Source organism: Hyperolius riggenbachi, chromosome 9 (genome assembly GCF_040937935.1).
Source record: "Hyperolius riggenbachi isolate aHypRig1 chromosome 9, aHypRig1.pri, whole genome shotgun sequence".
Lineage (NCBI taxonomy): Eukaryota > Metazoa > Chordata > Amphibia > Anura > Hyperoliidae > Hyperolius > Hyperolius riggenbachi.
In genome coordinates this window covers 287,702,062-287,715,985 of record NC_090654.1, presented here as the reverse complement: position 1 = coordinate 287,715,985, position 13,924 = coordinate 287,702,062, and the positions used below count along the sequence as shown (strand labels likewise).

Here is a 13,924-nt window from a genome sequence, read left to right as displayed (position 1 = left end):
CCCTTTCCTGTCTTCTCTCTCTTCCCTTTCCTGTCTTCTCTTCTTCTCTCTTTCCTTTCCTGTCTTCTCTTCTCTCCCTTCCCATTCTTGTCTCCTCTTCTCCTAGCTTCCCTTTCCTGTCTTCTCTCCCTTCCCTTTCCTGTCTTCTCTTCTCCCCACTCTAAAGTTACCTCTTCCTTGCCATTTCCCCTCTGCTCTGTCCCTTTTCTTTCAACTTACTTTTCTCTCTTCTTCCCCATTCTCCTCCTCCCTATGTCCATTATTCTTCTCCTTTTTGGCAGCTGAATATCAGTGACACCCGTTATCTCTGGATACTTTGCAGGCATTACTGGCTGAGGTGTCAGAGAAGGAGATACAGCACCACCAGGTGGAGGCTCAGGGCCAGCTGGTGATTGACTCCTCCTCCCCAGAGGGAGCTGCTTTCGTCCACATGGAGCTGAAACAGCTTATCAAGTCCTGGGAGTTCCTCAGACATCTCTGCGACCTGTTATCCAGGTGAGCCCCCATTATCCTACCCCCTTCCTCTGTGATGCAAATAATTCTAGTATGCGTGCAAAAATCATGCAAATTGTAGGCTGCCTGGAAATGGGTTATTTAAAATTGATAGGAAGTTAATTTGATTGGCCTACCAATCCTACCGGTGCTGATCTTCTCTGCCCACCATTATCTTCTGGCTCGTGAAGTATCCCTTCTGATTAATGACCTTATTCAGCTTCAAAGTGCTTTATTCACTAAACTGTGATAATTGATATCACGGTCGTGCTAGTGTTTTGCGCACGTTATAACGCACGTAACGTTTTTGCACGCAATTGCGAATTTACGTGCGCAAATGCAAAAACGGCTGCGTTTGCAGTTTTTGTGCCGAAATTCGCTATGCGCGCGAAAAATGTCCTTAACCACTTTGTCCTCTTTGACGCATAAAAACGTCAAGGAGGACATGCGCGCACCCGATCGTGCGTGCACGCGGACTTCCGGCCGCGGATTCGTTAGCCCAGGAATCAATGAATCGGGCTATGGTGCCCGATCACTGATTCCTCTCCCCCGCAGAAAAAGCGACAGCTTCTCTCGGAAGCTACGCTTTTTCTGACTCTATGTCCCTCTAAGCGTACATTGCACGCTTAGAGTGACGTCATGTAAACAAACTCAAGATTGCCATCTTGTGACCAAAAAGTAAAACTACATCTAAAGGTCAAAAAACAATACACAAATATTTACCCAAATAAAACACTATTTACATCCCACCCTCCCAAAAATACCCACATAAAATGTTTAATAAAAAGAAACAAAAACATTACTATTAAAAAAAAAACACATAAATATTTACCTAAGGGTCTAAACTTTTTAAATATATATGTAAAGATGAAATATTTCTATTTTTTTTTATAAGCTTGTAAAAAGTGATGGATGCAAAACGGAAAAAATGCTCTTTTTATTTGCAAATAAAATATTGTCGCCATACATTGTGATAGGGACATAATTTAAACGGTGAAATAACCGGGACAAATGGGCAAATACAATACGTGGGTTTTAATTATGGAGGCATGTATTATTTTAAAACTATAATGGCCGAAAACTGAGAAATAATGATTTTTTTTTCAGTTTTTTCTTATTCTTCCTGTTAAAATGCATTTACAGTAAGGTAGCTCTTAGCAAAATGTACCCCCCAAAGAAAGCCTAATTGGTGGCGGAAAAAACAAGATATGGATCAGTTCATTGTGATAAGTAGTGATAAAGTTATAGGCTAATGAATGGGAGGTGAACATTGCTCGGATGCATAAAGTGAAAACGACTGAAGTGGTTAATCCATCCATAATACATTCTCATGCATTATACATTTGTGCTGGTTTTTTTTGTTTGTTTGTTTTTTTAAACTATTTTTGATATGACGTTTACATTTTAACTGAAGCAAGCCTGAAGTTAAAGAGAATCTGTACTCTAATATTCTTACAATAAAAAGCATACCATTCTATTCATTATTTTCTCCTGTGCCCCTCTGTGCTGTGTCTGCCACTCTCTGCTGCAATCCTGGCTTGTAATTAACAGTTTTAGGCAGTGTTTACAAACAAACTAACCAGCTTCTAATAGGCTCAGCTAAGCATAGTGTGTGAGTCATTCATAGTATGCAGGGGGCCTGCAGAGGGTGTGTATCGCTTCTACCAATCACAAGCAGCCCTGCACATTCCACACAATCAAGCTTTAGCCCGACAAACAGGACAGAGGAAAGATACATTGATTTATTACAGAGACAGTGCAGTTAGGAAAGACTGCAGTAAGCCAGAACAGATTAGAACAGGCATAGGAACTTATAGGATAGAAGAACTAAGGCTGAAAAATTTGTTACAGAGTCTCTTTAAAGTAAACTTAGGAGATAATGGATTGAGTGTGTGTAGCAGTAATGGTAAACAAAACATTAGTGACATAGAACAGAGTCTCCTCATTTTATTTTCAGTTTAATGGCTGATTTTTTAAAGGCTATACTCTAAACAAGGGGTGTCAAACTCAAATATAAAGTGGGACAAAATTGAACTCAAAAGGAGAGTAGATAGCTTAACAGGCACTGCACTGGTTCTAGCGATATTAGCTTGCAGCAATATAGCAGACGTACAAAGGTAGCAAGCAGGGTTATAGTGCATCACTCTAAGCGTGCCCAAGCCAGGAAGCATACAAATAGCAATCACAGTTGAAGAGAAAGCAGGCTGGCACATGCCAATCCAAAGCAATAAAACAGCTTTATTTACTCCGGCTGATACATATAGAAAGATGCATTTGTCTAAAAATGACTTTTTAGCCTACCCTGCTGCTGATGGCTGTGGGGTGAGGTGGGGGGCGGTGGGGTCGCCTAACGACCGTTTTAGCGTCTTCAGAGGCTTTTGCGCACGTTAGTATGCCAGACACCGGCTAGTGTTGTCCGGATCATGAACGATTCGGATCTTTGATCCGAATCTATTTTGTGAGTCGAATCATCAAAATGAGTGATTTGGATCACAAACGGGGCGGGGCCAAGAGCGACACGCCCCCTCTCAGCGGGCAGCGGGGTCCTGGAAGCAGAGCAGAGATGGATCGCTCTGTTGAAGGGGAGGCAGCCTTGCAGGGACAGTTAGATGAGAGAGTGGGGACATCGGTGCCACTGCCAGATATGTGTAGAGCACACATACTGGCTATAATGTGCTGCTCATTATAGGCTGTCTGTTCTGTAGTTGTGCACAGTGAACACATTGGAAACTTTTGGCACAGCTCAGTAACGTTACAGGCAGCATGCTGGGCTAGGACAGGGCAGGCACTTTGATTGCTGTGCAATATGATCCTCCTGCACTGCTCTATACAGCTGCACTTCCCTTCTGGGAATGCTTTGGGGAATGGGAGTTGGGAGTATACAGATGAACATATAGGTGAAATATATGTAAAGCATATGATTGCAGCATGTGGGTATTGTGTGCAAACAAACATTTCTGCTCTCTGCTCGTCCCTCCTCCCTTCTCTGTCCACTCCCTGCCCTCTGTCCATCTTCTCCCCTTCTCTGTGTGTCCACCCCCCTCTCCTTCTCCTGCCCTGCTAGTCATTTCACCCCCCGAATGCTTCCCTTGTAAAATGATCCGAGATTCGGATCAAAGATCCGGATCTTTTCAATGATCCGATTCGAATCATCCGGATCATTGAAAAGATCCGAACTTCGCATCTCTAACACCGGCTCATTTACATGGACTGTTTGTCCCATTACGCGTAGTGCGCCGGACCTCACCGCCCGCCCCATTTCCATCGGAAGCCGCGCCCCCTGACGTCGGCAACCAGGAAAGGGATGTGTTCCACGGTGGTTCCGGCTTCATGCATTCCAATCATGGTTAATGCATGAAGGTCGGATATCCACTAGATGGTGCTAAAGTTAGAAACAACTTCTACTCCCTACAGATCTGCTTGGCACAATTGAGTGTCGTTATACAGATCTGTATGGTAGGTGGCTCTGATAAAAAGAGACAGTATTAACATTAAAATAATATAAAAACTAGGAAATAGAGGTTAAACTATCTATATTCGATTGATCTGGCACGACTCAAAATGGAGGACTGCATAACCGTATCAGTCTATATTTCATATTTAATACTTAAAGTTAAGAAAAATGTCATCTACAAATTATATCGTACCATACCAAAATCCACAAGTCCCACAACAGACCACCGGGACGCCCGATAGTTTCCGGTATAGGGAGCCTTACTGAGAGACTGTCAAAGTACCTGGACCAGAGCTGGGACAAGGTCCTCCAGCCCCCAAGGCTGAGACACCAAAGTGCTCCCCCCACCCCAGCCGTCACACACAGACTAGGAGGCTCCCCAGGGCCCCCAACACCTTAATCTCTAGTTATCTGGCTTGCAGTCACTGCCATGTATCCCCTTTTTTTTATTTCTCTCTGCTTCAAACACAATAGGGGAATGATAGCTGAGTGAGTTGTGCGCCCCAACTACACTGCGCCCCAAGGCTGGAGCCTCTCTTGCCTCTGCCTTGGCCCAGCCCTGACCTGGATCACCTCCCAAGGCCACTGCTCACTTATGTTATTTATTTTTATGTGAATACTGTCTCTTTTTATCAGAGCCACCTACCATACAGATCTGTATAACGACACTCAATTGTGCCAAGCAGATCTGTAGGGAGTAGAAGTTGTTTCTACACTTTAGCACCATCTAGTGGATATCCGACCTTCATGCATTAACCATGATTGGAATGCATGAAGCCGACACCACCGTGGAACGCATCCCTTTCCTGGTTGCCAACGTCAGGGGGCGCGGCTTCCGATGGAAATGGGGCGGGCGGGGAGGTCCGTCGCACTACGCGTAATGGGACAAACAGTCCATGTAAATGAGCCGGTGTCTGGCATACTAACGTGCGCAGAAGCCTCTGAAGACGCTCACGGAGCGAAACGGTCATTAGGCGACCCCACCGCCCCCACCTCACCCCACAGCCATCAGCAGCAGGGCAGGCTAAAAAGTCATTTTTAGACAAATGCATCTTTCTATATGTATCAGCCAGAGTAAATAAAGCTGTTTTATTGCTTTGGATTTGCATGTGCCAGCCTGCTTTCTCTTCAACTGTGACAAAATTGAACTCTTTGACCTAGTCGCGGGCCAACCTCAATGTCTAGTGGCCCTCCTCCCTCCCCTACACAGTTCCCTGGTGTCTAGTGGCCTCCTCCCTGCTTTATACAGTTCCCTGGTGTCTAGTGGCCCCCTCCCTGCCCTATACAGTTCCCTGGTGTCTAGTGGCCCTCCTCCTTCCCCTACACAGTTCCCTGGTGTCTAGTGCCCCCTCCCTCCCCTATACAGTTCCCTGGTGTCTAGTGGCTCTCCACCCTCCCCTATACAGTTCCCTGGTGTCTAGTGGCCCTCCTCCCTCCCCTATACAGTTCCCTGGTGTCTAGTGGCCCCCTCCTTCCCCTATACAGTTCCCTGGTGTGTAGTGACCCCCCTCCTTCCCCTATACAGTTCCCTGGTGTCTAGTGACCCTCCTCCCTCCCCTATACAGTTCCCTGGTGTCTAGTGGCCCTTCTCCCTCCCCTATACAGTTCCCTGGTGTCTAGTGGGCCTCCTCCCTCCCCTATACAGTTCACTAGTTAATAGTTTCCCTTCCTCCCCTATACAGTTCTCTGATGATTAGTTGCCCCCTCTCCCTCCATTATACAGTTCCCTGGTGTCTAGTGGCCCCCTTCCCTCTCCAATACAGTTCCCTAGTGTCTAGTGGCCCCCACCTTTCCCTACACAGTTCCCTGGTGTCTAGTGACCTCCTCCTTCCCCTATACAGTTCCCTGGTGTCTAGTGGCCCCCCTCCCCATATGGCTTCCCTGGTGATTTAGGGCTTACCCTCCAATATAGCTTCTTTGGAGGTCTAGAGTGGGCCAAACATAATGCAAAGTGGGAAAACTACCTGAGGGCCAAATCTGATGGCTCCGAGGGCCAGAGTTGGCCCACGGGCCGAAGTTTGACACGTATGCTCTAAACAGAAGCTGCGACACTCTGATGTAAAATGTGCTTCATTATACTACAGAACAAACAAAAGCAATGACCCATACCTCCCAACTTTTTTTTTTAAATAAGAAAGATGGACCCTTTAAGACACGCCCCTGCCACACCCCCTAAACACGCCCCCACCACACCCCTCACCATGCAGAAATAATTTAGAATCAAAAGATGATGTTTTATCATTTAAAACCACTCTGGTCCTTTCTATTGTCAGTAGTTTTTCTTCATTCACATTAACATTTACAAATAAGAAATATATCACTTTACTTGATGTGACTAAAGTTTAGTGTCAGTTAGGTACATGTTCAGGGTCGGACTGGGACACTGGGGGTCCACCAAAGAAATTTCAACCTCACACCTCCCATGATTACAGTGAAAAGGGGCGTGACCATGCACCAGAAGGTGGGCGTGGTCATGATGTATTATGGACAGGGCCAAATGTACATGATCTTAGCAGCATTGTAATTCAGAGACACTGCTGCCCAGCAAAACTTTGCATAGAGTCCCCTCCTTCAATATAAAGTAATGTCCTTTTTTGCAGAGGTTGCATCGGGGCCCTTGAGCCAAAGGGGTCCCGAAGGGCCCTCCCTCAACTACAGTATACCTCTCGATTGGTCCTGTGCTCATAATAATCACTTCTATAGATACTTTGAGCAGTGGTAATCATTAACAAGCTGCTCCCCATCCCCTTCTTGCACCTCTGACACTGTAGTTGCCGTTGGCAGGTTTTGGTGGGTCGTATCAACTGTTATGTATAGAGTGCTTGGGGGGCCCCATTGTAAAATTTGCATCGAGGCCCACAGCTCCTTAACTACACCACTGCTCTCAGTATGAGTGATTACAGCACTGAGAAGAGAATTTTTGTGCTGCAGGCAGCAATTGGAGCTCTGTCAGACAAGGAGAGGGGCCCATCAGAGACCTGGAGGCAGGGCCCACCGAGGGAAAATACTGTACTACTGTGGCCCAGTCCGACCCTGTACATGTTTCAGTAGAAAAATACAGATATTAACACAGGTCTATTCAGTTTTGAAAGAGGGATAAATAAGGCAGAAAGAGGGATTTGGTTCCCGTAGAGGGACTGTCCCTCCGAAAGACGGGCAGTTGGGAGCTGTAAATGATCCTTTACATTTTCCTGCACTAAAACCTTATCAGCATTGTTTACTCACCCAGATAGGAATATTTTGCCTTCTATTTACTTTTCAGGTCATGGGGCTGTCTTCAACTTCCTGTTTGGCTGTCTTGTTTGCATAAATAACAACCTATTTTTTTTTTTTAACTCTCGCTGTGCAGAAAAACATAACAGGGACATTTGTTATCAGTAGGTTTAGTACTATATGTACCAATTTTTATCTCATTATGTCAAAAGTATTTTCAGGTACCCTTTAATTAACACTGTTAATTCATACAGAGTGAACTATCCACCAGGGAAACGTGGAGGCTCCCATAAACTGCAGCAAGTTGGATGTTGCAGCTATTAAGACAACTGTAATGAGAGGGATATGGAGGTTGCAATATTTACCATATTTTTCGGACTACAAGACGCTCCTGACCATAAGATGCATCTTACAAAAACAAGGGCAAAACATGTATACTAAACCTGGTGCATCCATGGTGAAGGTGCATCTTGTGGATAATGCCCGCGCTGTACTTCTTGTGTCTCTTTGTCCTCCTCTGTCCCCCTTTTGTTCTCCTGTGTCCCCCATGTGTCTGCCTCTATGCCCTTTTGTGTCCCCCTTGTTTCCTCCTCTGCATGGGCACAGTACAGGGAGTCCCTGACATTGCGGCGGGATGGAGGTTCATATTGGCAGGCGTTCACAAGTCAGGAACTCCTTGCATTTGGACTATAAGACGCAGGGACATGTTTCCCCACTTTTGGGGGAGAAAAAGTGAGTCTTATAGACCAAAAAATACAGTATTTCCTTTTCAGCAATGCCAGTTACCTGGCAATCCTGCTGATCTTCTCTGCCTCTAATACTTTTAGCCTTAGACCCTGCACAAGCATGCAGCATATCAGGTGTTTCTGACAATATTGTCAGATCTGACAAGATTAGCTGCATGCTTGTTTTAGGTGTTGTTCATGCACTACTGCAGCCAAATAGACCAGCAGAACAGCTGGGTAACTGGCATTGTTTAACAGGAAATACATATGGCAGCCTCCATATACCTCTCACTTCAGTTGTCCTTTAAGTTTCAGGTGTGCTGTGTGTAGCCGGTACTGCTTGTAACACCATATAATCTGTTCTTCCCAGGACTCTGAAAGAGCGAGAGGGTCAGAGGAGAAGCCCATCAAATGTCACCATGAACCAGTCACCCGGGTAAGTTTGTTTGCCAATTACACGATTAAACTTTTCCACTTCAGGCAGACATACTTGCCTAGCCCTCTGCTCCACATATGCTAGCAACATTGCTGCCTAAAGCAATAAAAGACACATCTGTGGGAATGTGACAGAAAAACAACGAAACCGTCTCTCTAATTGTTTATCTGTGCAGCTTCCTGGCTGAGGAGGATCCACAGAGCCAATCGCAACCCGGCCGGACCCCAAACCCTGGAAGGCACAGCAACGGGTAAGTACTGCATCCCCACCTGTAACAGATGTTTATAAGCATTTACTGATGAGCTCAGTGTTTACCTGAGAGGGCAGAAATGTAAAAAAGTCATGCATACCTGGGGCTTCCTCCAGCCCCCTTCAGGTAATTGGTCCCTCGCTGTATTCCCAGGCCGCCTGCAGCTTCCGCAATCCGCCCTGGTAATCCGGATCTGCCGACAGGGTCATAGTAGCGGCCGCTAGTGAAGTATTCCTAACCCCTCCCTGGTGGTGCCTAACCCATATGGGCTACACCAGCCGCCCTCTTTAGCCGAATTTGGCAAATATGGGCTACACCAGGCGCCCTTTGTAGCTGAATTTGGCAAATATCGGCTACACCATGTGCCCTTTGTAGCCGAATTTGGAATATATGGGCTACACCAGACGCCCTTTGTAGCCGAATTTGGCATATATCAGCTACACCAGGTGCCCTGTGTAGCCAAATTTGGCATATGGGCTACACCAGGCGCCCTTTGTAGCTGAATTTGGCATATGGGCTGCACCAGGTGCCCTTTGTAGCCGAATTTGGCATATATGGGCTACACCAGGCGCCCTTTGTAGCAAATTTGGCATGATCTAATAGAGTCTTCTGATCTGGCCTGCCTGACTGAAACCTGGCTTTCTGAACCTGTTGGCCCCACCCTGGAGGCTGCCGTGCCAACAAACTACTCCGTTATATACTGCAACAGGAAAGAATGCAGGGGAGGAGGGATTGCACTTTGCTTTAGATCAGCTTTGAAAATCAGACTACTTACTGTAGGTCCTACCAACTCGTTTGAATGCTTGGGGGTGCAACTTTCAGCTGAGGAAAACATTAACATATTGCTGATCTATCGCCCACCAGAAAAACACTCAGACTTCCTTAAGGAACTTGTAGACCTCCTATGCAACCTAACACTGGAACACCCCAGATGGATTGTTCTTGGAGATTTCAATACATGGGTGGATGACTCCTCTTCACAATTTGGAATAGCGCTAACTCGTGCCTTACATGAACTGGGCTTCCTCCAATCAATCAGCTCTGCTACTCACAGGAAAGGCCACACTCTGGACCTTATATTCCATACTGGGCTGTCAATAGCCAATGTGGAAATTAATCCTGTTGCCTGGTCAGACCATCACACTATCCACTTCTCCCTCTCAATACCAGCCGTCAAACACCAGGTCAAGAATCAAATAAAATATCGCCGCTTAAAAGGGCTAACACCTCAACATATCCGAGATAACCTTAGCTTTGATGAATTGACTGACTCCAGCTTGGACCCTGATACTCTGGTGTTTAAATACAACAAATGTGTGTCCTCCACCTTTGAGACCATTGCTCCTCTGCGCACCAAATATCTTACTCCACACCATCATGCACAGTGGTTTGATAACGCTATAAAAGAGCTGAAAAGACAAGGCCGAAAACTTGAGAGGCTGTGGCGCAAATCCCAGTCCCCAGAAGACAAACATGCCTTAATCTTCCACTTCTACCAAGAGGTAATCACGGGAAAAAAATCATCCTTTCTATCACAAGAGATTGCAAATGCAGTTAACAAACCAGCCCAACTGTTCCGCACAGTGGAAAAACTCTGCAACCCAGCATGTCAAAAACTTAATATCGAGTCTTCAAAGGACCTCTGTGACCAATTTGCCCATTTCTTCACAGACAAAGTCTCCGCTATAAGGTCCGCCATCCAACTTACAGCATCTGAGCCTAATATAGTGCCGAAGACCATTAGCAGAGACAACGTAACACCTTGGTCAAACTTCAAAGAAATTGATGAAGAAGTCACATCAAGCATCCTCCTTCACGTCCGCCTAACTACCTGTGACCTGGATCCTGGCCCAACACAGTTCATGTTGAACTGCCCCGACCTGTTCGTACCGGTATTCCTCAAAATTGTTAACTGTTCCTTACAATCAGGGATATTTCCTGCTTTACTGAAGGAAGCAATCATCAGGCCTCTCCTCAAAAAACCCTCCCTGGACCCAGATGCAATGACCAGCTACAGACCTGTCTCTAACCTCCCCTTTCTGGGAAAGCTAATTGAAAAAGCTGTATACCTCCAGCTAGAAGCCAGAATCCTACAAAATAACAGTTATGACCCATTCCAGTCTGGCTTCAGGAAACACCACAGCACTGAAACTGCCCTCATCCAAATATGCAACCACCTGCTCATGGCAAGAGACAGAGGAGAGTGCTCGATCCTCATACTGCTAGACCTTTCTGCAGCCTTTGACACAGTTGACCATGACATCTTGATAAACAGGCTACAGGAATACTGCGGCATTGATGGCATAGTACTTCAGTGGTTCCAATCCTTCTTGAGTGGCAGAACCCACAAAGTGTCTATGGGGCCCTTCCTGTCCACCCCTGTATCACTTAAGTATGGGGTGCCCCAGGGCTCAATCCGCTCTCCCCTGCTTTTCACGATTTACATGCTACCGTTGGGAAAACTAATCCAAAAACATGGCCTGACATACCACTGCTATGCAGACGACACCCAACTATATCTTTCCTTCAAGCCTGGTGTGACAGACCCAACTCTAACTATAAACGCCTGCTTACGTGAACTACAGCAATGGATGAATGACAACTGGCTGAAACTAAATGCAGACAAAACTGAAGTCCTTCTGATTGGAGGGCAGAGCATGATAACAAAACAACTTAACTTGCAGTCTTCACCACTGGGAATAGGAGGCACGGATCTACGCAGCTCTGATCATGTGCGTAGCCTGGGGGTTCTAATTGATGGGGATTTAAACTTCAGAACTCAAATCTCTGCTGTGGTGAAATCATCCTATTTTCACCTAAAGAACATTGCAAAAATCAAGCACCTCATACCCCCAGAAGATCTGCCAACCTTAGTCCACGCCTTCATCACATCCCGACTGGACTACTGCAATGCTCTCTACACTGGCCTTCCAAAAAAGGCCTTGTACCGCCTACAGCTGATACAGAATACTGCTGCCAGACTGCTAACCAACCAACCCCGTCACTGCCACATAACGCCAGTCCTGCATTCCCTTCACTGGCTACCTATAGAATGGAGGGTCCTATTCAAGATCGGCCTACTGACATTTAAATCCCTGAATAATCTAGGCCCTGGATACATGAAAGATATGTTACAGCTGCGTAGCAATCCCCGCATTCTCAGATCCACAGGTTCTAATAATCTAGTCATACCCAGAGTCCACTTAGAAACTTTTGGTCCCAGAGCCTTCTGTCATGCTGCCCCTACGTTTTGGAACTCCCTACCTCAACAGATCAGGACAGCTCCATCCCTGGCCGTGTTTAAATCCAGACTGAAAACCCACCTGTTCAGTTTGGCATTTGCAGAATTATAACTTTTGTTGTGTGAATACTTCATCCTACTACCAATTACTGAATCTGAGAGAGCCTAAGCGCTTTGAGTCCTATGGGAGAAAAGCGCTATAGAAATGTTATTGTATTGTATTGTATTATATATTGGCTACACCAGGCGCCCGTTTTAAATGGACGCATATCTTGTATGAAATAGGTGCCAGGTATGGAGGGGTTATTAATATACAGACATGCTTTGCTGTATATAAATACCACATGCCAAATATATATACTGGTACTCTTTTTTTTTTTTTTTTTTTTTTTTAATCTTTTTTTTGTTTTGTTTTTTAGGAGCAAACAGGAAGTAGGGTGGACCGGCGTAGATGGAGACCCCCGACATAACGGCGGCGTGACTGTGCATCGAGGAGACCCATCAGGGTATGTCATGGCTGATGGCGGGGGAGGGGTCCCTGCACAGGACTAAGTATGGTCTATGAGATGCAAATTATTCCAAGTTGATGCAGAGGTTATGTAAAGTAATGCAGCTTGAAAATGGATCTATCAAAAAGCAGCGACTGTGTTTTTATTTGTATACATTTTAAGTAATTTTTTTCCGCAGTTCTAAATGTAGCTTTTTTTTTTTTTTTTTTTTTCAAATTCTTTTATTGAAGTATTGATACAGTGTATAATAAAAATGCAGTAACTTCCATCCACAATAATAAAGGCTCCTGTTATAAAGGTAAGCAATTTAACAGCAGATACAGTTCCTAGATATATAAATCCAGCATGGAGTCGTGTTGAGCAGGCATATAAAGACTTCAAGATCTTACTATGGTAAAGATTGCGTCCATGACTGTGTCATCTGGGTATATACCCCTGACACCAGGAGCGGTATATGCTTCCTAATTTTCATGACAGCATTAAGTATGTATAATACTTCTAAATTTTTAAGGAATGATAGAACATTAAACCTGCTGGGTCCAAGGTTTCCAGACTAATAATCCTTCTCTACGCAAATTAATCAAACACCTTGGGGGGTCAGTGGTGTGTAGGAGTGAAAGTTAGACCAGTATTTGTGCTAATTCTTCCGAATGTCGGAATACCATCCAGAGGCGCCAGATTTTTGAGAACTTTTCCTCTCTCCCCTGTATATTATAAACTGTGCGCTCTAGGTCGTATATCATATCTAACTCTTTTATCAATTCATGCAGTGTAGGGAGGTCTGTGGTACCCCATTTCCTCACTATAATAGTTTTGGTGGCATTAAGTATATGGCGCACTACTGAACCCTTGTAGGCCCTCATACTCCAATTGTTTAAATTGAGTAAGTAGGTTTGGGGATTGAAGTCCAGAGGTCTATTGGTCATTTCCTTTATCAATTTTTCCACTGTATTCCACAGCTGTGTTAGAGCTGGACAACTCCATAAAATATGAAGTAAGGAACCAATGTGAGCTGTGCATCTCCAGCAGGAGGAATCTCTTTCAGGAAATATTCTGGCCAGTTTGGCTGGGGTGTAGTACCATCTCGCTAATATTTTGTAGTTGAGTTCCTGAATTCGCGATGTGGTAGATGTTTTATGGGCGTATATGCACATTTTAGACCTCTGAGCTTCAGTGAATGCGGTGTTAAGTTCTTTTTCCCAAGCACCAAAATATGGCAAATTGTCTACATCTTGGGTTACAAGCATGGAGTAAATAAGCGACAAGGTTTTCTCCAAGGGCTCAGCAGCTTGACAAATCTGTTCAAACTCCGATAGATTCCTCATATCTGAAGGGCGAACACCCAGTGAGCACAAAAGATGCCTACATTGCAGATATCCCCACCAATCAAGTCTAGGTTCCCCAACATTAACTCTGAGAGCGGCTAAAGAGTGCCATTCTCTTGCTGTGCAAAAATCTTTTGCCCTCAGTGGTGTGTTAAGCTTCCAATTCCGAAGAGGGGCATTTAAACATCCCGTTGTAAATTCAGGATTGCCCAGTATTGGAATTAGTGGGGACGGCCATGGAGAGAAATTGGACAGTGTCCGTACTTTGGAGAACACCTT

The 13,924-nt window shown here is 45.2% G+C and overlaps 1 protein-coding gene across 13 annotated transcripts in view; it reads left to right on the top strand.

The window, feature by feature from the left end:
* Positions 1-13,924, top strand: part of SYNE3 (spectrin repeat containing nuclear envelope family member 3) — a 166,204-nt gene that overhangs the window by 99,378 nt on the left and 52,902 nt on the right. For all 13 annotated transcript variants that reach the window (XM_068254741.1, XM_068254748.1, XM_068254745.1 and 10 more), the window contains exons 13-16: positions 323-495; positions 8,255-8,320; positions 8,496-8,570; positions 12,231-12,317. In XM_068254741.1, the coding sequence (XP_068110842.1) occupies positions 323-495; positions 8,255-8,320; positions 8,496-8,570; positions 12,231-12,317 (401 nt within the window). The remainder of the gene's footprint in view (positions 1-322; positions 496-8,254; positions 8,321-8,495; positions 8,571-12,230; positions 12,318-13,924) is intronic.